Source organism: Podarcis filfolensis (assembly GCF_964270895.1).
Source record: "Podarcis filfolensis genome assembly, chromosome: 17".
In the NCBI taxonomy this organism is placed as follows: Eukaryota; Metazoa; Chordata; class Lepidosauria; order Squamata; family Lacertidae; genus Podarcis; species Podarcis filfolensis.
In genome coordinates, this window is record NC_139621.1 from 37,717,485 (window position 1) to 37,741,075 (window position 23,591).

Consider the following 23,591-nt stretch of genomic DNA (forward strand, 5'->3'; position numbering starts at 1 on the left):
TGGCTCCGTTAACACGGGGTAGTACAAAGGGCACGCGCGGTCTTGCGAAGGGCGCGCGGCGCAGGAGAGGAGAGCGCGACTCGAACAAAGGAGCCGGAGACAAAGCGCGGAAGGGAAGCTTCCCCAAGGGCATAGCTCTGGCTGCGGTTCCCGGCCTTCAGGACCACGCAAGCTCCCCTAACCCTCCTTCCGCAGTGAATGGTTTTGTTTTCTTTTGTTTCGCAAAGCGCAGCGTCCCCTCTTGCCGGGCCATTTATATTCCTTCTCCTCCTCCTCCTGCTGGGCAGCCTGCTTGCGCCTTCGCTCTTCCATCCAGCCCTCCCTCCTTCCCGCTCATCCCTCCCAGCCTCCCCTCCCTTTGCGCAGGTCCCTCCCTCGCCGCCGAGCGCCGTATAAATCCCTTTTTCTGGCACAGCCTCATCGCGGCAGCGGAGAACCCTGTGGCTGTGGCGCCGGGGCGAGCCGAGAAGTGCCCGTCGGCTTCCCGAGAGCTTAACCCGAGCTGCACCTGGTCCCTCCGGCCAAGCGCCTCTCCCGCGCGCCCTCGCTCTTTCTCGCCTTGCGCCTTTTGTTTTGTTTCGCTCCCGCTTTCCAGGATGTCGGAGAAGCCCGCCGAGGAGGCTCCGGTGGAGCTGGGGGCCAAGGTGAGGACCAAGCTGGGATCAAGACCCCGGGGCGAGGGCGCCCAATGCTCGATTGCAACGAAGCAGGCGGATAGGGGCTGGTGGCGGAGCTCGCCCTTGCCCCGGTGCGCTCGGGATCGATGGCAGAGAGGGCGCAAGCTGGTTGTGGGGAAACAGTTACGGAGGGAAGAGAAGACTCGAGGAGGGTGGCGTGCGTGCGCCTTGCTCCCCGCGCCCCCGCGCCCGCCTTTATTCCGACGCCTTTCCACGCGTCTCCCGAACGGCCCGCTTTTCCTTTTTTTCCTGGTCCCCTTGCAAACGAGCTGTCGGCTGGGATTCGGGTCAGGAAAAGAAAACGCACGCCCTTTTAGACCGGCAGAGAGCGGCGTGCGGGCATTGCGCTCTCGTGCCCGTCACCTTCGCGGCCAACACGGTGCGCTTGGCTATCTGGGGCGCGTTTGCTTTCTGCCCAAAGTCTCTAGGGTTTGTGAGAACCGGGAAAGAATGCACGTGTCAGTTGGGTGTCCCTAGCTGTGCTAAAGGCGGAGAGCTTTTCTTTTCATCCTAGTGCCATTAATCATCATGGAGACCGGGCGGGGAGGAGGGGGCGGTCACCTTTCAAACCATGCGCCCACCTGGGTTGGGTGGGTGATACTCAGTGTTAAGAAGGGGGGCACAGTTTTAAACCTCCCATCCGGCGGACTACGAAACCAGACGCCTAAACCGCTTCGCTTTATTAGGAAACAAAAACAGTGAAGCGGAGACGCGCAGCACAAAGCCAGGAAAAGATGGAAGGCAATTAAAGAGCGCGCGCGCGCCGGGATGTGCGTGCGCCTGCCTGCCTGCTTGCTTGCCAACATATGGGTCGTTTCCCCCGCAACCATGTTTCTTGTCTGCGAAGGCATCGGACCTTATGTCTTCGCTTGCTTTGGCGTTCCTGACTTTGCTTTGCGTCCATGTGCGCGCAAGCCGCGGAGACACGTGTTATCTCGGCGTCGTGGGAACTGTAGCTTGGGTCTTGCAAGAAGGCTGCCTGCTGCGGGTGAAGCGGGAAAGTAGGTTGCGGGGCAAGGTCACCCCGAAGAGTAAGACAACACAACCCTCGGGAAGCCACGTGACTCCCTAAAGGGGGGGGGCGGTTAGCTCCGCGTGGGATTTGCTCCTGGTATATTTACGAATGCTGGATTGGAAACGTTAATTGAAGAGGGGGTGGGGAGAGAAGGGAAAGATTAAACGAGGGAGGCAGTAGGAATTCAGTGCCGCCATGCCATTAATAGGTCTCCGTCCAGCTTCTTCGCTCCCTTGTAGCAGAATGGAAGCAGGAACGTGTAAAGCTGCAATCCTACGCACGTGTACCTGGCAGTAATTCTGAGTAAACATGCAATTTCACTGCAGGGCATACCAGGGCACAGGATTCTCTGGCCTGCCAGAAAAGAGGGAGAAAAAGATAAAAGGCAAAGGCAAACAGTACTCAAACTGTGTTCCAGGGCTTGGGACTTGCACAATATTTTTTGATAGTTAGGCAGTCTCCTCTCCTGCACTGTAGGGATAGTCATTGATTAAAACAACCTTAAGGGCAGCCAGGGACATGGGCATAAATCAAAGTTACATGCTGCTCAGACTTGCTTCTACAGTACTGTACATCTCTTTCTCAATTTGCACGAGAAAGCTAAAGATCGTCAGTTCCGCAGCTTTGAAAATAGTCGTCTACACAAGACAGGACAGTCTTTCCCCAGATTTTAGTTAACGTACAAAACCAGGTATCTAATTGTGTGCAATCTTTGCAGAAGCAAAGCCTTGGGGCACATTGTTCCCAGGTTCACCTTATTTTTGGTAGCAGTGGTTGGATCACAACACTTCAGTCAGTTTTGTTGTTGTTTTACATCATACAAATTATGTCCCTGTGAGATGGTCAGTGACGGGTCTTGCACACTACATCACTTATGGAAGGTTTTATGGGCTATTGCCCTTCCATACCATTCCTAAGAACACAACCCTTCCAGCAGCGAGTTCAAAAAATGACCAGCGGGAGGAAAATCTGTCTGTTTTTATAAGAGAAACCCCAGAACCCCTGTCAGTTACTATTCATTATGCCCCAGGCTTTGGGAGTGGCCATGGAAAATGTTTGCCGTTTGTCTGTGTAAGAAAGGAAGAAGCTACTTTTGATTCTGAATGCATAGAAAAATGGTTCTGGTTAGAGGATTAGCTATGGAAATCTCAGATGCTGATTTGACCCTGAAATGATCAATCTGGGTTAGACTACCTCATATCTAGGCCAGTGTTCCATCTTTGCCAGTAGCAGGTTTTAGAAGCCTCATGCCTGAGTTTTGAAAGCGTATTATGCCCTCTAGTGGAACATTTATGGGATCATCTGTCCTATATGGCAACGTTTCTTACCAGGGATTGCCTCCTTACAAAGGCTTACCTCTCTCACACCATCTAATTAAGGTTTTTCTACTTAGTAGTCCTGCACAAAGGTGAAGTTGTTTTAGCGCATATCTGGGTTTTCACCGGAATTGGTGCAAGGGCTCAGTGTTGGCACAAATCAAAAAGTGTGCAAAAAGGTGCACATTTCCACCCTATAAAACCCTTTACGGAGAGCAAAATAAAAATTCTAGAGTAACCCTGGGATACGTTCCCTGCCTTATGTCCTACTGTCTTTGCCCATTCTCCTTTCTCGGAGGGCGGTGCATGTTTAGCAATCCTATTTTAAACCTGGTATGTAAGTTTCTTGCTTGTTATCTGCATAAATAACTAATGGGATGATGTTTCAGTATGTTTAATTGCACGTTTCCCCCGTGTGTGTGTTTTAAAGAAAGCAGCTTAGTGTAGTATAGTAATTAAGGCCCCAGGTTAATATCTCGTTTCACCCAAGAACAAAACCACTCTTCTCTCAGATACAACTCTTCAGCCACAACATGCAGATAATATTGGCTTATCCTATCTTACAAGGCTCTGTCAGAAGAATTTTGGAAATAAATATGAAACATCGGAACACTTAGAGGGAACAGACTGCATAAACATACTGCTGTTCTTACCTATAAACAGTCAATAGCCAAGCAAAAATCTTATATTCCCCCCCCCCAGGACAGTTACTAGCACACATCTGCTATCTATTTCAGAGAGTTACTTGTTTGCTGTACACTTGGACACCTCTTGAGACATCATAGCCAAATTTTGTTGGTTCCTGAGATAAAGGAGCAGGTTTTCACCTGTGTTTGGATACAGTTGGACACCATTTTGAATCAAGATGATGAACCGAACCTTAACTGCACTGCTTCAAAAGCTGTACTGATTCTCTGTGTTTCTTAGCACTCTGGAGCAACACCAGGTGGGAGGTTGCTGATAGATATATTAATAACTAAAGTCAAATAAGTTGTTGCCCATGAAAGTCAGGTCTACATCATAAGTGCAGTGACCAGCAGTGTAGACATCTGATTAGACATCTCATGCTAGTCTCTGTAAACGGCAGGGTGAATTGGGTGTTGAATTTAAATCCCAATCAGTCTCAGCCGGCATGGGCAATTGTTCAGGGGATGACGAGAATTGCAGTCCAACACCATATGCGATGGGACGGCTTCCCCAGAAGTTTAAAAAAACCAAAAAACAAAGAGTTCCTTTTTAGAAAGAGCTAAATTTTTAACTTCCAAAAATGCTCTCTGAAGGATCTTAATGATGTTCATAGTGGCATATAAACAAACAAACAACAACAAACTGCGGGCATAGGCAGCCCTAAAACGAGGTGCTGTGAAGTGGCTGACAGATTTCATGCGTAATAATAATCGACTTGGAAGTAATTTTGTGCAAGCTGCAGTGGAATGACTGGGAGCCGCGTGGCAGCAGGCCGGCAGATTGTGACACATGTTAATTAGTGGGAGGAAGCGCCCATTTGGATTATCAGTCTTGGGCACCAAAACGTCATGGGCCACAGTTAAATCACACCAAGACCACCGAATGTTGGCAAGCCTTCAACTGGTCTTCCACTGCGAGGCTTCTATAGCTGGAAAAATGTTGCCTAGGTTTCCCTATTTGTCACAGTGACAAGGCTCTTAATCTCAATGATACACCGTGGGCAATTATAAAAGCAACCTCTCCTTTTTGAAACACTTAAACATGTTGCCTTTGGTATTCATCTATCTGCTCTCCTATTGCCGGTAATCAAGCCACGCCCTCCTCTTCACCGATTTCATTATTTCTGTCTTATTATTACGCAATTCCTGCTTCTTCATATTAGCCCTTCTTTACAGCCCCTCTAGTATTAAGCACACGTATTTCTCTTCCTGTCTTCCAGGACCTGAAAGAAAAGAAGGAGAAGCATGAGGAGAAGTCTGCCCGCAAAGAAAAGAAGGAGATAATAGAGGTAAAACTGGGCAGATATTTGGTCAGGCATAGGCAAACTCGGCCCTCCAGAAGTTTTGGGACTACAATTCCTATCATCCTTGACCGCTGGTCCTGTTAGCTAGGGATGATGGGAGTTGTAGTCCCTTGCCTATGCCTGTATTTGGTTGAGAAGCAGAGAGAGATGGGAGAGCATGGCCAGGAAGACAGCAAAGTGAGGGTGTGTACAAGGAAAGGCTTTAAAAAAGAGCCACCAGGGTTTTGGTTTTGCCTCTTCTGACTCTTCACATAGTTGCCTCAGCCTTGAGCACTGGTTTCCTCTTGCCATTTATCTTGCTCCACCCATGATGGTCTTGTTTATAGCACCATTTGTACAGCTATAATTGAAAAGATCCTATGGTGCCTGACATTTTAAAAGATTTATTCATTTTTTTAACCTGCAAAATGCTTCTGGGGAGAGAGGGGAGGCTTCTTCGTGATGCCAAAAGTGCCAAACTGAGCAGCTCTCTGCACATGTGCTTTTTTTTTTTTTACGCCCATATAGACTTTTCCTAAGAAAAACTGGAAAAATTAGTACCATCTAGAGGCAACATATTATCTAGGGGTGCAGGCTGGGGCAAAGCAGAATAGGCAAAGGAGTGCCTATCAGGATATACGATTGGATTGGAAGATTTCCAAGTTCTGCCACTTTGGGGCTCCCAACTAGCAGGGATAGGAAAGGGGAACAGGATCTGCTCTTTCTCCTCTCGTGCTCCATCAAATCAGCGGAAGAGGAAAGGGCTATTTATTTGCTGCACCAGGTTATCAACCCTGCTCCCTGAAGACTGTGGACAACTCTGTGGTGGGCAGACATGCCAACAAGTGTAGCTTTTCTTGTGATGGAGATATGCTGGGAAACTGTGTCCGCAGAGCGAGGAGGGTAACTTAATTTGGGGGGCGGGGGGGGGGGGAGGAATCTGCCATCCAGCAGAGCCTCCGCAGAGGTAGGAGGGAAAGGTGGCAATCTTAGCTGCCCTGGAGAATGAGAATGTGTGGGGCCATCAGGCAGTGCTGCAGTCTACCACTGTGTCCTGCTCCTTAGACAGGCATCCTGAGACCTAGTGGAGAGGTTTAGGTGCTAAGAATTAGAAAGGGGTTCATGCTGACTTCTCTAGGATGCAAAAATACCTCTTGTGGAGGTTCGGCGGGAAGAGCAAGAACCAGAGGTGGTTTTGGGGTAGTTCGGCCACACTGGGTGCCACGCTGCAGGGGGTGCCACAACAGTGCTGTAGAATGTAGTGTGAGAGGTACGGGAGCGCCAAATTCTAGTGTCGCCCAGGGCGCTGCTGAAATTTGAAAGCCCAAAGTGTGGCACTGCAGTGAGTGGGTGGCTAAATAGTCAGTCCCAAGATGATGAGCTGGGTTTGCACGACTGCAAGAGTTGCTCTCAGGATCAACCACAATGAGATGAGATGAAGAAGTCCCTAAATGAAAATAAACAAGTCTTAATGTGGGATGGAGGTTTCTTTAGTACAGGGGTCAGCAAACGTTTTCAGCAGGGGGCCAGTGCACTGTCCCTCAGACCCTGTGGGGGGCCAGACTGGTTTTTTTTGGGAGGGGGGATGAACGAATTCCTATGCCCCACAAATAACCCAGAGATGGATTTTAAATAAAAGCACACATTCTACTCATGTAAAAACACGTTTCCCGGACTGTCCGTGGGCCGGATTTAGAAGGCAATTGGGCCAGATCCGGCCCCCGGGCCTTGGTTTGCCTATCCATGCTTTAGTACCTAGCTTGAGAAGACCTATGTTCCAATCAATGTTGCATTCTGTGGCCAAGCAGTTGCTTCTGGGAGATAGGTACAGAAATACCTATTGCTTTTCCTTGCCTCTCCCCTACTTCCCACCCTCCCTCACAGAGCTAATAAGCTTCAGGAGATGGGGGTTTAGACTTGGCAAAGGGTTCAGACCCTCTCCCAGAGTACTGCTTTCCTCATCCTCAAAATAGCTCTGCAGAAAGACTAAAATCAAGGAAAATCCCAGTCACTGATCTTCTGCATCACATCTAATTTGAAGATCACAGCTGTTGCTGGTTCTGTTCTCCATACCTGCTGGGTGAGCACAGCCTTGGTTAGGAGAAGGCTCTCAGCTAAGAGTCCATCTGTGTTATGAGCAGATACTGCTATCTCCTGATCAGGGTCAGATTTGCTGAATGAACATCCAGACATCCCAGTGTCAGCCAAACCCATGCCCCGACAAGAACCAACGTGGAAGTTCACCCAGAGAGGAGAGCTGTGTTTTGAATAAGAGAGCAGTGGCTGTGTAAGGAAAACTGGCAAGAAGCGAATATGGCCAGAAATGAAGCAGAATTCTCGTCATCCTCTGTAAAGAACAGAGAGGCAGAGAAAAGTGTAAAGGGGACAGCGCAGGGAGTTGCTTAAGCCACAACGAGCTCCTCTGAAGAGGCGTAGGGTATCAGTGTGACAGTAAATGAAATAAATATAAATTGAGCAGATTTGTTGGGCTCTGGAAAGCGGAATTTAAGAGGGGGATGAGCTTTTGGGAAGGCGGAACACGTGCCCGAGACACTGACACAACTGCTGCCTTCTGTGGGTTTGCATTCTACAGGACGATGAGAATGGGGCCGAGGAAGAGGACGAGGAGGAAGACGCAAATCCTGAGGATGTGGATGACGACGAGGACGAGGATGAAGGTGAGAGTGAGCAAACCTCGTCACTTGTGAGCTGTGCTATAAATGAGTGCAGACTTCCGTGGCTGGTTGACTGATCTAACGTGTGTTTCCCCCCTCCCCTCCTCAATTTCAAGACGAGGAGAACGAACAGGAGCCAGATTCGCATGCAGTGAAGCGATCTGCGGAGAAGAAGCAGGAAGAGGTTAGTAGAAACAATCAGTGGCGTAGCGTGGGTTGTCAGCACCCGGGGCAAGGCAAGTAATTTGCGCCCCCTAACCCATGGATTTGCGCCCCCTAACCCGTGGATTTGCGCCCCCTAACCGTAACCCCCAGATGTTGCGCCCAGTGCGGCCGGCCCCACCTGCACCCCCCACGCTACGCCACTGGAAACAATGCCAAGGATGGCAGGAGTGGGAAGAGCTCTGTTCCGCCAAAGAACTAAGGGGACGTATGAGGAACAAGTCCACCCCAAGGCACTTGGCTGCCTAAGGCACAGAACAAGATGGCGCCCCCACCCAGTTCCAAGTACACAACCCAGCTGGATTGATAGATGACCCTGAACAACGCGTAACTCTCATCTTGTGCCGGGGTTTGGTTGCAGGGGGTCCACGTGTAAACGCATAAAGGCAGGAAAGCTCCCCCCCTGAACAACCCCACCCCCAAGGTGGAGGGCTGCTTATCCTGTAGCGTGAGAGCTCTGGCCGTGTCTCAAAGCTGGTTAAGCTCACGATTGCAGCTGTGGGGTGGGGTGAATAAATACAGTGGTACCTCGGGTTAAGTACTTAATTTGTTCCGGAGGTCCGTTCTTAACCTGAAACTGTACTTAACCTGAAGCACCACTTTAGCTAATGGGGCCTCCTGCTGCTGCCGCGCCGCCGGAGCACAATTTCTGTTCTCATCCTGAAGCAAAGTTTTTAACCTGAGGTAATATTTCTGGGTTAGCGGAGGCTGTAACCTGAAGCGTATGTAACTTGAAGCGTATGTAATCCGAGGTACCACTGTAAATGGAGAACGGGTTTCCTCTGCTCTCCATTTATATATTTATTTATTAAATCCGCATGCTTCTGAACACAACACAAAAATGCAAAATGAGAACACAAAATGCACCATAAAACTAAAACGTACCAATAACACCCCCGCTCTCCCGCGGATGGATTTAAAAGGCCATAGAATGGTCAATCAGCCCAAGACCTGGCTGAAAAGGAAGACTTTCACCTGGCGCCTAAAGGTAATGAAGGAGCCAGGCGAGCTTCTCTGGGGAGAGCATCCCACAAATGGGGAACCGCTGTAGAAAAGGCTGGTTCTCATGTTGCCCCCCACTCCAGACTTCTCGTGGGAGAGGCACCCAAAGCAGGGCCTCAGATGATGATTGCAGGGTCTGGGTGGGTTCATGGGGGGGCGAGGCGATCCTTGAGATATTGTGGTCCTGAGTCCTTGAAGGCTTCTTCTAGGTCAAAGCTGGGCGCTTCTTCTAAGGGCTGAGGCCTTACCCTCCCAGCGGCTACTCACAGGTAGATGACAGAACAGCTCTAGGCAATTTGTAATGCAAAGTCGGCCATTAAACATGTTGCGGCAAGCCAAAGGCACGGCCGTCTGTGAAACGTGAATTGCTCACTCCCATTTGGTGGAAGTGAGGTAACGGCACATCGATCATTTATTTATGTGAAGCTTTTAGACCCCACCCTTGAGCCGAGCAGGCTCCCAGAGTGGCTTGGGAAGATCGATAGCAGACTTGCAATCTAAAAAGGCATGACATACTAGGAAAAATGATTGCCCGGGAGGTGGTGGTGAAGCTTCCTTAGACACTGGGTCTTAAAGCTGTCATTCTTATAAAGCAGTTCCGTCTAGGCAAATTCTGGCTGTCCGGAAGAAAAGCAGCCCCTCCCTGGAAGCACCCATCCCCTCTGAAACCAAATTTGGGGGGCTTTGCGCTGTGCTTCAGTGCTGTTCTGCACCCTCAATTCACCCACAAACTCCCTGCACAGTTTCCTACAGATTGCATCTCTGCACCTCAGTGCTGCACACACTGGCGTGTCAACGTGCAAAGCTGCTGGTAACGTGCAAACGTGCAAAGCTCGGGAAATACTACTGCCTCGTTCGAGTCCTTTGTGATTAGAGATAAAACAGGAGATGCCCACACTGCAGAAGATAACCTTCAGAGCTCCACATCTACTCTCAGTCCTGCATTTATTTGCATTGTACTACATGCTAGGGTTTCGGGGCAGAAAACAGCTCAAATAGCTCAAGGTTTGACCTAGTCCACTACAGACAGTGCAGGCTACAAGTGTGTTTCCCCTTCTCCTGCCTCTTCACTGCACACTGGAAAGAACACCACCAACATCTCCTTAACCGCAACTCCCCCATAGCTGCTGAGATCCTCTCACAAATTCCGCAAAAACCAGTTACAGATGAGCTTGCGGTATCCCCAAATCTAGGAGAGTTGTGTACAGCTATTAACCAAATGAAAAACAACAAAGCCAGTGGACCTGACGGGGTACCTTCTGAAATCTTCAAAGTGGGTGGAATTGAACTTGCACAACAACTTCACAAGCATACAGTGGTACCTCAGTTTAGGAACAGTCTGGTTTAAGAACGATTTGGTTTACGAACTCCACAAAACCGGAAGTAGTGTCCCGGTTTGAGAACTTTACCTCGGTCTAAGAACAGAATCCGAAAGGTGGAAGGGCACCGGTGGGGGGAGGCCTTGTTAGCGCCTCGGTTTAAGAACGAAACGGATAACGTTCGTAAACCAAGGTACCACCGTACTTGTTCATTTGTTACATTTGTGTCCTGCCTTTCCTCCAATATACTCAAGGTGGCGCACGTGGTTCGTCTCCCTATTTTACCCTCACGGCAACCCTGGGTTCCACCAGGCAGCATTGAATTTTTCAGGATTCTCTGGAGACACATGGTTTATGGCTTATGACTAAATGCACCCGTGTTTTTGTTGTTGTTATTATTTACAGGACGAAGTGGACCCAAAGAGAAAGAAAACAGAAAACGGCTCTTCCGCTTGATCTCTTCCCTCCCTCCCCCTTCTCCATTATCTGCCCCCCCCATCTTCCTTCCTCCACCTGTGCAGGCCCCCACTTCTGTGCTGTAGCCACAGAGGACGAGAAGGGGTCACAAAGGCTTTCCAACGAGGACAGAGGAAGCTGAAGATGGCTCTTTCCTAGCCCCGAGATCTGTTCCATATTACAGTGCTCCCCACAGCTGCTGATTTCTCCCCCCCCCCCATTCGAATATCCCCAATATCCAGAAACATCACCCCCTCCTTCTTCCCAATCACCCTCTCAAAATTGCTGCCTAACTGGAGATCCTCACATGCCTCTGCTTTTTGATACATTTTCTGTAAACTTCTTCTGCCCTGGACAAATTCCCGCCTCCCCCACCACCTTCCCCCTTCTTTTCTTTGGCCCCTTACAGAATTCCACAAATGCGGTGTGGAAATTTTATGGTGCTGAAATGCTAAATTGGGTCCAGAGCCTGGGATGTTAAAAGGGGCAGGGAACCTTGCAGTGATTTGTTCCTGTGTCCTGTGCCTGGTTCCCTTTCCATTGCTGGGAAAAGGCAAATATATAAATATATATATACATATATATACGCAATTTAAATGTGTTTTTAAGTAAAACATAGACAAGATTTTCATTATTAATACATTTTTGTACAAATTTACAAGGCAGGCAACAAGCTGGATCTGGTCGACATTTTTTTCTTCTTCCAGAAGGCGAAGCTTGTTTTTAAATGTGTAAAGTAATAATGTGACTCAGTGTGTGTGTTCCTCATTTCGGGTTGTTTTTAAATTAAAAAAAAATTAGGGACCAAATTTTGATTTCTCCCTTGTTCCTTTCAGGGTCTTTAGTTGTTTTTGTTTGTAAATTAACGCAGACCCATCTGCAGTATTTTCTATGGCACAGACATTATGAGGATGAGAAATATAAATATATATATTGTTTAGCACTGTAAATAAAAACCTTTCAAAAAGATTTCAAACAGTCCATACGTGTCTTGGGGTGTTGGTTAATTCTGACACACATCTGCCTCTAGTGCAAGTCAGAACACTGCAGCTCACCTGTCACACTTATGTAGCCAACACTATAAACTGATTTATTTATTTTAAAAAGGTAAACAATGGTCTCGTGGCTCTTGCAGTGGGTGTCCTACTCATGAAATGGAACACCAGTGCTACAACATCTGGTGTTCCCAAGACTATTCAACCATTTTCACTAAAAAAATAAATGAAAAGGAGAGATACAGCATAGTACAGGTTCCATTTTCATGATAAAAGTACAGTGGTACCTCGGGTTAAGAACTTAATTCATCCTGGAGGTCCATTCTTAACCTGAAACTGTTCTTAACCTGAGGTACCACTTTAGCTAATGTGGCCTCCCGCTGCCACCGTGCTGCCGGAGCACAATTTCTGTTCTCATCCTGAAGCAAAGTTCTTAACCAGAGGTACTATTTCTGGGTTAGCAGAGTCTGTAACCTGAAGCGTCTGTAACCCGAGGTAAAGGTAAAGGGACCCCTGACCATTAGGTCCAGTCGTGGCCAACTCTGGGGTTGCGGCACTCATCTCACTTTATTGGCCGAGGGAGCCGGCGTACAGCTTCCGGGTCATGTGGCCAGCATGACTAAGCTGCTTCTGGCAAACCAGAGCAGAGCATGGAAACGCCGTTTACCTTCCCGCCAGAGCGGTACCTATTTATCTACTTGCACTTTGATGTGCTTTCAAACTGCTAGGTTGGCAGGAGCAGGGACCGAGCAACGGGAGCTCACCCAGTCACGGGGATTCGAACCACTGACCTTCTGATCGGCAAGTCCTAGGCTCTGTGGTTTAACCCACAGCGCCACCCCCTGTACACCTGCTTCTTACAGTAATGTAAAAAGGTAAAGGACCCCTGGATGGTTAAGTCCAGTCAAAGGCAGGAAGGTAAACAGCGTTTCCATGCACTACTCTGGTGCGCCAGAAGCGGTTTAGTCATGCTGGCCACATGACCCGGAAGCTGTACGCTGGCTCCCTTGGCCAGTAAAGCGAGATGAGCGCTGCAACCCCAGAGTTGGCCATGACTGGACCTAATGGTCAGGGGTCCCTTTATCTTTAAGTAGTGGCCATTGTCCACTTGCCTGTCTTGAGAGACAACAGAGTGAACCTCCAGGGATGAATTCAAACTCTTGCAGCACCAAAAGGGCATCTCTGGGGCACAAGCCTGGGCAGTATGTCTGGAGGTCTTGGGCTGCCCAGATGGCAAGACCCATCCCTTGCCCCCACTTATGTGGTCCAAAGGAAAATGGAGCAATACATTTTGCACCAGCTGGGATGCAGGAGTTACCGGAAGGAGGTGTACAAGGCGCCATCCAACTGCCTTAGGAGCTCCATCCCAGATTTGTGTAGGGTTGCCTTTTCCCAAAGAGATCCCACAAGGCAGCTGACGTTTAGGGTCAGAGTTTTACTTCTAGCTGAACTTCCTAGTTTGGCAAGCCCTATCTGCCCCTCACTTTCCCCTACAATACAAGCAGAAACCGCCTTCTTGACCATTGCACCCACTATTGCTCTTGTCTGCTCAATTGGCCAGAGCCTGTATTCACATACAGGAGAAGTCCCGATCCACTATGGACTTAAAACTAAGTTGGTGGCCTCACATCTTGTGGCAGAGAATTCCACAGTATGCTCTGGGAGAAGTTGTGTTCCCTTTTGTCCTGAATCCCTTACCACTCAGTGTCACTGGTTCTAGAATTAAGCAAGGAGAAACTTCTACCCACAGACAGTTCTCTGTAGAGCCAAAACGTGTACAAAACGGCCTCGGTCCAGTATATCTGAAGGAGCGTCTCCACCCCCATCGTTCTACCCGGACACTGAGGTCTAGCACTGAGGGCCTTCAGGCGGTTCCCTTATTGCGAGAGGCCAAGTTACAGCGAACCAGGCAGAGGGCCTTCTCGGTAGTGGCGCCCTCCCTGTGGAACACCCTCCCTTCAGATGTCGAAGAGAACAACAACTACCAGACTTTTAGAAGACATCTGAAGGCAGCCCTGTTTAGGGAAGCTTTTAATGTTTGATGTATTACAGTATTTTAATATTTTTTTTGGAAGCCGCCCAGAGTGGCTGGGGAGGCCCAGCCGGATGGGCGGGGTATAAATAAATAATAATAATAATAATAATAATAATAATAATAATAATAATAATAATTATTATTATTATTATTAAAATGAGAAGAGCAATCCATTTGCAGCAGCAGTAATGGGATGAGAGCACTTGTCTGGAATTGCCTGTGCTGATTTAGTACATTTAGTGAGCAAAAACCCCAACAACCCATGGTTTCAATAAAACCCAACTAGGACAGAATGAGGTTTGTTAAATTGTTTTCTGACTGACACACCTCCCGGGATTTGGACATCTGGAAAAAGGCTCACGGTTGTTAGAATATTCTATCAGAATATTGCCTGGCAGAGTAGAGACAAGCGAGGCCTGCCCGCTGCTTGGGAGGAGCAGGAATTACTGTGGTCCTGTTATCTCACAAGGTTCGGTCTGCAGAATTCCACTTAAAGGTCTGCAGCTTGAAAATCAGTCTTTGCTTGAGACTTGACTACAAGCCACAGTAGACCGGAGGATGCGAGGTGTAGTCCAGGGGTCGGCAACCTAGGCCCATGGGCTAGAAGTGGCTCACGGAGGCCGTTTAAATGGCCCCCGAGCTGCCCTTGAACCAAGCCACCCACTCGGTGAGTCCCCGCGCGCTGTGCTAAATCAGTGCAGCGCAGCACGCGGGGACTCTCTCCCCTGGCTCCGGAAATCACTTCTGCGCATGCCCAGATGCCAGAAATTGCTTCTGCGCATGCCCGCGGCACCAGAAATCGCTTCTGCACATGCTCAGATGCCGAAAATCACTTCTGCACAGGCACAATTTTCAGCATCTGGGCATGCACAGAAGTTATTTCTGGTGCTGCGGACATGTGCAGATGCGATTTCTGGCATCACGATGCGTCAGTCTGGCCCACAGAGGATCTCCGCAGGAGTGATCCAGCCTCAAACCCACGAACTTGGATTCAAAGTCTGATGCTCTACCAACGGAGCTATCCCAGCTGACTCAGAGAACCTCTTTCCCAGCAAATAATTTCAGAGGGTGGCTGTAACAGTTGGTTGCAGTGAAAATGAAGAAGAAAGCTTGAAGAATGAAGGCCTGGTGAGAATAATGGCTGCCCAATATACCATATTTTTCACTCTATAAGACGCACCAGACCACAAGACGGACCTAGTTTTTGGAGGAGGAAAACAAGGAAAAAATATTCTGAATCTCAGAAGCCAGAACAGCAAGAGGGATAGCTGCGCAGCCTGCATTCGCACACACATTTCCCCTTACTTTTTAGGAGGGAAAAAGTGAGTCTTATAGAGCAAAAAATACGGTAAAACCCAACTCAACAGTTGCACTAGTGGAAACTTAATGTGCAACAGGTTGTTTAACAAGAGGATTAGACAAGTTAATGGTCCATAAGGCCATCAGTGGCTACACCTTACAGTAGGTATATCCCGTTATCACTGGAAGGAGTTCCAGGTGGGCAAGTACTGTACATCAAACACACCCAAATATTCCCAGCGTGGGAAGTGTATATAACAGGAAAATCTGGAAGTGGTTCCTCTGCTCCCTCTGGTGGCCACACATAACACTGATTCCAACTTTGTGACACCAGCTCCTGCCAGGATTTTAGGTTTTTTTTCAGGGTGGGAACTACAGACACCTCTAAATCATAGCTGTCAACTTTCAGATTTGAAAATAAGGGATCAGCAGCCTCGAAAATAAAGGATCAGCAGCCTCACCTGTCCCGGGGACAGTCTACAGGATATCTAACAATCCAGGATAGCAGCGGGAAGCAGCGGGAAACGGCGCTGGAATAAGGGAATTTCCCGCAAAAAAAGGGAAGGTTGACAGCTATGCTCTAAATCTCAGGCTGATTTCTGGCTTTCCTTGACAAATGAACTAAAGAAAACTGTGTGCCATGCAAGCGGTCCAGCAGAGGCGATGCTTGACTCTTGCTCCGTTAAAATGCCGGTTCTGTCAGTGCCTGAGAGCCATTTTTCATGAGAAACTCTGCATATATGTTTTAAAGCAGAACCCCCAAGTGCCTCTATCTTCCAGGGAGAGTCCTGGATTTGTAGAAGCTGCCCTGGTTTTTTATTGGATCCTGGAATGTCCCACTCTTCCTTAGGACATTCCTATTTCTGTCTACTGTCCCCAGGATTCGTGAGGAAGGAGAAGTCAGGGGTTTTGAATGTATGGTGTAGATCGATGTGTTGCCTCAGAAGGCATGTGGAAGATCACTTCTTTGAATACTTCCTGGGAGTAAAAATCTATTCCAAGTTTTTTTTGGTCTTTACCTTGCAACCCACCCTTCCTCCTTTAACTTTTCAACGCCACACCATCATCTTTTAGTCCATGCAACATTCTTCAGAGAGACATGTAAAGTTGTTGTTGTTGTTTAGTCATTTAGTCATGTCTGACTCTTCGTGACCCCCTGGACCAGAGCACGCCAGGCACTCCTGTCTTCCACTGCCTCCCGCAGTTTGGTAAAACTCATGCTAGTAGCTTCAAGAACACTGTCCCACCATCTCGTCCTCTGTCGTCCCCTTCTCCTTGTGCCCTCCATCTTTCCCAACATCAGGGTCTTTTCCAGGGAGTCTTCTCTTCTCACGAGGTGGCCAGAGTATTGGAGCCTCAGCTTCAGGATCTGTCCTTCCAGTGAGCACTCAGGGCTGATTTCCTTCAGAATGGAGAGGTTTGATCTTCTTGCAGTCCGTGGGACTCTCAAGAGCAGTGGCGTAGCGTGGGGGGTGCGGGGGGGCCGGCCGCACCGGGCGCAACATCGGGGGGGGGGGGCGCACTCGCACTGGCAGCTCTCTGCCCCTACTAAAATCCAAGGGTTAGGGGGCGCAAATTACTTGCCTTGCCCCGGGTGCTGACAACCCACGCTACGCCACTGCTCAAGAGTCTCCTCCAGCACCAGAATTCAAAAGCATCCATTCTTCGGTGATCAGCCTTCTTTATGGTCCAGCTCTGACTTCCATACATCACTACTGGGAAAACCATGGCTAGTGAGGAAAAATTTCCGGGTCAGTTGCGCACTCGGTCTGTGGAAACTGGTAGGGAAGAGAAATGAGATTCAGATTCTTTGCTTTAGGCATTCCGGCGTCTTCCATTGCACTGCTCTTGTTGCCTTCGAAATGCGCTCTGCGCCTGCCTTAGGCTGCAACACTTGCCTGTGGCTCCTGGGACTCTTGAGATCTGACCCTGCTGGGGTCAGATCGCTCCTGTTTTTGCCAGATTCGAAAAAATAAAACTCTGGTTTTGTGCAGCTTTGCATGTTTAGCAGTTACCAGCGGTGGAAAACTCCCTGCTCATAACAAGACTGGTGTTGGTTTTACTTTTGGTGTCACACTAGGAAAATGTAACCGAGGATGGGTCGTTGTTGTTGTTTCAAAGGGCAGGTTTTTTAAAAAAAGAAACCCCAAATGTTTTGTTTTTATTTCTTTTTTCCTGCAAGGGAATCCTACGAAACATTGCTCATGGTGATGCAATGTGAAGATAAATATGGTAGCCACAAGCAGTCAGTCAGGCCGAGCACAAAGTCATTTCATAAATGTACAGAAGAGGACGACAGAGGACGAGATGGCTGGACAGTGTTCTCGAAGCTACCAGCATGAGGGAGGCAGTGGAAGACAGGAGTGCCTGGCGTGCTCTGGTCCAGGGGGTCACGAAGAGTCGGACACGACTAAACGACTAAACAACAACAGCATCACTGAGCTAATGAGATGTGCAATTACATGCATACAGCTCCCATTTGTTTTGATGGTTGCCAAGGCTGCTTCTAAGTCTCGGATTCTAAGCTGTAGGCCATGTCCAGAAACCTTTGGGAGAAGCCAGAAGTGTTTAAAATGGTATCATAGTGCTGTAAATGTGTGGAATGCGGTGATAGGGGACAGATCCTGAGAACTCAGGACTAAGTAGAGAATGGGGCTGGTAGCACCCACTGGGTGGGTGAGTGCAAAGGGTGGCAGGTCTCCCTGTGCGACATAGACATGGGTGCTCAAACAACTGGATATACTTTAGTTTCATGAAATGTTATGATCCACCAGGGACCATTTATCACCTGCTATAATATCACGCTTTGCTTTTGAGGCTAACCTTTGTCTCACCATATGGTCTGAAGGCACGTGAGGCCACTGCTGTCCTTGAAGCTAAGCAGGTACAAGTCTGGCCAATGTACGGATGGGAGACTTTCAGAGATGTATATGCTGCTTTGGGTTGCCAGATGGATGAAAAGGGAGATATAAATGTAAGGATTTTTTTTGAAAGCACGTGTCCTTTCCTATGTTCGCAGTGACTCACGGTTTTAAGCAAATTAATCTGACTTCACTTTACACGAGTAGGGGGAGCGAAACTGAAAATATTCTGCCCCCTCATCCAAAGATTCCACTCCTTCCACAGCAGCCTTTTATTTCGCAATGGATATAATTCATTCATTATAACAACTGTGTTGTTATTGCTGCTTACTTGTTTTCTGTGCAAACTAATTTTTGTCCAGACCTAATTTGCAGTCCCATCTTCAAGCATGGTTGCTGTACCAGCCTGTCCACGGTAAACCAGCAAAATACTAAGGATTTTTCAGGGTTACTGTTCCTTTAATTAGTGATTTCCACCTTGTTGCTTTCTTTTAAAGTGGCTAGTTTGCTTTTTCCTGACCCGCAATTAATCCCTGTTTTTGGGTGGGGGTTAAGAACTCCTCTTCCAGCCAGAGCAACTGCTCATTATTTTTAAATTTTGTTTTTTTGGGGTAGTGCAATTTTGCTACTGGGAAATTAATGAGCAACTGCTCTAGCTGCAAACAGCAAAAAAAGTTAATTAAACCTGCCCCCCCCCAAAGTGGGAAAGAGGAGCCAATTAAGGATTTATTCAGGCATGTTGAGGCCAAGGTAGCCACAGGAAGCAATCAATTATCTGCTTTAAAATAAAGAGGCAAGGAGGAACCAATTAATTAAAGGGGCAGTTGAAGGGAGATGGGAAACTTTGCCGAATGGGATTTACTCCTGAGTAAACATATGGTGGACTCTGGCTTATTCGGACAGACATTTCTGAATTTTTATGAAGGATTTCTATTTTAAGTTTTGTGGGAAATCGCCCTTTAAAATCTACTAATGGATTCCAGAAAAGCGATGCTTAGTTGTTCTCACTTGGTAGGAAAGCAGTCCATGAGGAAGTGGCTAAAATGGTGAATTGTGCCCCATAATAGGTCAGAATCTTCTGTCTGCTGCTCTTAATGACAGCCATCGTTACCATCTACAGAGTTTAACTGATCATGACTCATGCTAGGGGTCACCCCCCAACCCCCCCCCCCCAAATACACCCTAGATGAGGATAATGAATTGTTAGTCAAAATGACCTTCCTTATCACCCAGGGAAGTGGCAATAAGGTTGCATACCCTCCAACATTTCTCCGATGTAGAGATGTCCTATTCCATTAGTCTTATTATTACGCTGCCCATCTGATTGAGTTTCCCTAGCCACTCTGGGTAACTACCAACATATATAAAAACGTAATTATAAAACATTAAACATTTTCTTAAAGAAACTTCCCAATGCAGAGCTGCCTTCAGATGTCTTCTAAAGGTTGTATAGTTACTTATCTTCTTCGCTCGGGAGCCACATAACTCCATACCCACCAATATTTATCCAAAGAACACAGGGACATGCTAAGGAAAAGTGAGACATTCCGGGATCAAATCAGAAACTGGGACAGCTTCTCGGGACTGTCCCTGGAAAATAGGGACACTTGGAGGGTCTGAAGTTGGTTGCATTCAGCAGGTCCCATGGAGTGCTGGAAAAGACAACACTGAGCAAAGTCATCTGACCAGCTTCTTATGTTCCTATTTTCTCTCTCTCTCCATAGCTGTCAACTTACAGATTTGAAAATAAGGGACCAGCAGCCTTGAAAATAAGGGATCAGCAGCCAAAATAAGGGATTTTAGTCAACCAGCAGCCAAACGAAGCCTCAAGCAGTGGTTCCCACAGCGCAGCAACCCGGCAAAGGGGATGCAGCAAGGAAAACCACCGTCACCTATCCGCTGGGAAGCGCTGAGCAAAGGCGAGTCCCCAGGCAACGTGGCCGATTTGATCGGCACAAGGCATGCAAGCTCCACCCCCCAGTCGTTCTTAGACTCCTTATTGGGTGAGCAACACAGCCAAGCAACACAGTTGGAGCCTCCCTCCTCTCTGGCCGGCAGGGAGGGAGGGAGAGGAGCTGCTTCCTTTGAAAGCTGGGAAATTTAAGGGACATCACCAATAAGGGACAGCAGCGGGACATGGCGCTGGGATAAGGGACTCTCCCGCCAAATAAGGGACGCTTGACAGCTATGTCTCTCTCTCACACAAACACATGTGCACACACAGCTCCCAGCTGACAATGACGTCCTCCTAAAGGCATAGGAACAAATTCATGCTTTTTGTGGTCTCCATGCTATTTGTCTGTGGTATATAATGAGGGGAAATGGAGGGTTATCACACAAACATGGGTTACTCTAGTAAACACCTGAAAGAGGAAAATAACCAGTAAGTGTCTCTGACTGTATGAACCTACTTGCCCTCCAGTTCGTATCCAGAGTTTGCTTCTGCTGAGAAGCAAAATGACTATAGAAGCTTCTATTTGCCCACAAATAAGGAAAACAAAGCAAATCATGTATCAGGTGATGGGTTACCAGTTAGTGACTGGCAACTTACAGCACTAGTACAAGACCTGTTTGGGTCACCAGCAATTATGGTTTAGCTGAAATATGTATTTGAGGCTTTAAAAAGCTTTCCAGGAATACAGCTGTGTTGAAGGATCTTTAAACCTCAGTCTATGCAAATCGCCAAACGCTTTTTCTTAGAAAAACAGGACCTCGTCTTCTGTGGAAGGAGATGGGACTTGCAAGGGTGCCAACTTGAATAAAATATGGGGGTGCTGGTGCTGGCTGGGGTTAATGTTAGTTTAGTCAGTTCTATTTTTCTAGAGAAAGAGGTGCTAGGATTCGCCATGAAGCCTCCCTTGTTCTCTTAGAATGGCAATGGCACCCACCTGAGAGGTACCAGAACTGAGTTCTGTTGAGTTTTGGCGGGGAAAAAACCATGGCTGTAGTCAGTGCCGGATTTACGTATAAGCTAAACAAGCTATAGCTTAGGGCCCCACTCTCTTGGGGCCCCCCAAACAAATTAAAGAAAAAAAAACCCTGGATGTACATTTCTAAAATATAAGATAAAAAACAAATAAAATAAAGCCTACATACAGCAACAGTGTTTTGTGTTGTGTAGCTTCTATGATGTAAGTAATGGGCCCCGCCTGCTAGCCTGCTCCCTAAAATATCACTGGTTTGCTCATTTCTATATACAGGGTGCCTACATTCTACAAATGCAAATGGCTTTACATACCTGTTAGGTCCATAATTTACCATATAGCATATATTCAACACAAAAAACAGCAACAATTTCTTGTTGACAAAGGACAGTTGGACGTATAAAGTGCCCCATTACCTTCAGTAGCTTAGGGCCTCATCAAACCTTAATCCAGCCCTGGCTGTAGTCCAAAACACCTGGAGGGCACTAGTTTGGGGAAGAAAACTCCAGGTGAGCTGTAAAGTACCTGTACACAGTAGCCCTTTTCCTCTGTGTGGTTTAAAAGGAATGAGACAGTCGGCAGGGAAATGGTTAAGCTCCTCTGCTTTTCCATTCCCCATTGTGCTCACCTGAAGCTGCTTTTCCAATTCAGAGCAGACCAGTGGACAACTATTATTTGGGCCAGCCCACCCATGGGATAGGGATGCAGGTGGCACTGTGGGTTAAACCACAGAGCCTAGGACTTGCTGATCAGAAGGTCAGCGGTTCAAATCCCCACGATGGGGTGAGCTCCTGTTGCTCAGTCCCTGCTCCTGCCAACCTAGCAGTTCGAAAGCACACCAGAGCAAGTAGATAAATAGGTACCGCTCCGGCAGGAAGGTAAACGGCATTTCTGTGCGCTGCTCTGGTTCGCCAGAAGCGGCTTAGTCATGCTGGCCACATGACCCAGAAGCTGTACGCCGGCTCCCTCGGCCAATAAAGTGAGATGAGCGCCGCAACCCCAGAGTCGGTCACGACTGGACCTAATGGTCAGAGGTCCCTTGACCTTTACTTTTACCCATGGGATAAGGTGAGGCAGCCGCCCCAGGTGGCAGGATCCACGGTGGCAGTGGGCCATGTACGGGAGTAAAAAATAATATTTTGTTCATGGAGAAATTGGGTGGGTAGGTGGGAGGGGGCTTGGAAAGCCACAAAAAACTTTTGACATCAGAACATTATAGCTAAAGGTGAGCAGGTCTAGGAAGACTGCAGAACAGGTGGGTTAATAGATGTGGTTGTGAATGGCATTCAGTGTTCTGGAGTCTTATGCTTTATATATTGTATTCTTTCTGGATTTTTGATGTTTCCTACAATGTTTTTATTTTTCATCCTTTCACATATGCTTTTATTGGCTTTTTCTTTGTAAACCACTTTGCCTTTTAAAAATAATAATAATAATGAAAAGTGGTATATAAATGCTTTTAGCAAACAATAACAAATGGTATTACAGCAGGGAACCCACAGGAGCAGTTAATTTTTTTAAAACAAACTTCTACAAAAATTAAATGACAAATTTGGAGGGGTCTTAGGAGGCCTCAAAAAAACTTACTGGGGTGCAGATGTAGCCTGCAAGCCAGAGCTTTCCAAACTTTTCATGTGGGTGACACACTTTTTAGACATGCACCATTTCGTGACCCAGTAATTCAGTTTTACTAGCAAACCAGAGGTTAAACAAACCCTTTTCCAGTCCCGGGAGCAGCATGGGAGCCTTCGCATGACACGCCGACACACTAATGTGTCGCAACACAGTTTGGAAAGCATTGCTGTAACAAACCCAGATATACATTTACTGAAAATCTACAGGCATAAATCTGTTGCATATCTTAATAGCTACGGTAATGGTACCATTTTCAAACAGGTTTGTGTTATTAGCTTTAACTTACACCTTTTTCTTTACCCAACATTCTTCTGCTTTCAGGTATGTTCACTGTATATGAAAATAATTCCATCTCCCTTTTGACATTTCCAAAATTTACCTTGTATAATTGCACAGGTGATACATGCTGGCACAGCATCCTTTTAAACAGTTATCTTGATAACTTGCACAAAGTGTAATGTTAATTACTGCCTTGCACAAATATTCCAACATCAAATGTTACAATGTTTCATGAATCTTGTCCCCATTTTATCATACCATTTCCTTGCAATAAAGTCATCGTGATATGTTTAAAAGATGTAATTTTTCAAGATAGTATAGTCACACAACTGAAATCCATTTCTTTATAGCTTCTTATGGAAGCTACATAACCGCAGATATTCAAACCACGGCAAATAGAGAATACTAAGAATAGAGTAACTACCCTGCCTTTTTAAAATTTCAAACCTTCTAAAACTGGTAATTCGAACTCTCTTTACTTGCAGATATAGCTGATCAAGATATTCTTTTTCTATATTTATCACAGCTCCTTCTTAAATTCTTAAATTGTCTATTAAAAAATATGCTCACAATTCCATTACTCCATTATTCCATTACTCACTATATACAACTTGTGTAATAATTTAACCTCAGGTTTGATACACGAAAGCCGCCTATATGTTTCTCATCTGCCGTCACTTTTTCCTTAATTCTTGCTTATTTCTTGGTCCACAAAACCTTTTTATTAGTCTATTCCATTTTCTAATTTCACTTTCTTCCATTTTTATTGGCAAATCCTAAAAGCTAAAGTAGAATGCTCTCTGGTGCTTTGTTACAAGTTAAATTAAAAACAACAATAATACTTGAATAGACTATTGAACAGAGCTATCTATTGCTTTCTCTGATCATGATTTTAATTAATTATGGCCATTT

At 47.0% G+C, this 23,591-nt stretch overlaps 1 protein-coding gene across 1 annotated transcript; it reads left to right on the forward strand.

Annotated features, from left to right (window-relative positions):
• Positions 1–408: 408 nt before the first annotated feature.
• Positions 409–11,632, forward strand: PTMS (parathymosin). Its single transcript, XM_083594205.1, has 5 exons — positions 409–644; positions 4,915–4,983; positions 7,571–7,655; positions 7,769–7,836; positions 10,601–11,632. Exons 1-5 carry the CDS (start codon positions 597–599, stop codon positions 10,649–10,651), a joined length of 321 nt encoding a protein of 106 aa, XP_083450331.1. The 5' UTR covers positions 409–596; the 3' UTR covers positions 10,652–11,632.
• The last annotated feature ends 11,959 nt before the right edge of the window (positions 11,633–23,591 follow it).

What these genes read in the sequence shown, in the direction of transcription:
- PTMS (XM_083594205.1), top strand. Translation starts at nt 597, where the DNA reads ATGTCGGAGAAGCCCGCCGAGGAGGCTCCGGTGGAGCTGGGGGCCAAG. An exon ending in CGGTGGAGCTGGGGGCCAAG is followed by an intron (nt 645 to 4,914) that starts GTGAGGACCAAG and finishes CCTGTCTTCCAG; the next exon opens with GACCTGAAAGAAAAGAAGGA. An exon ending in AAAAGAAGGAGATAATAGAG is followed by an intron (nt 4,984 to 7,570) that starts GTAAAACTGGGC and finishes TGCATTCTACAG; the next exon opens with GACGATGAGAATGGGGCCGA.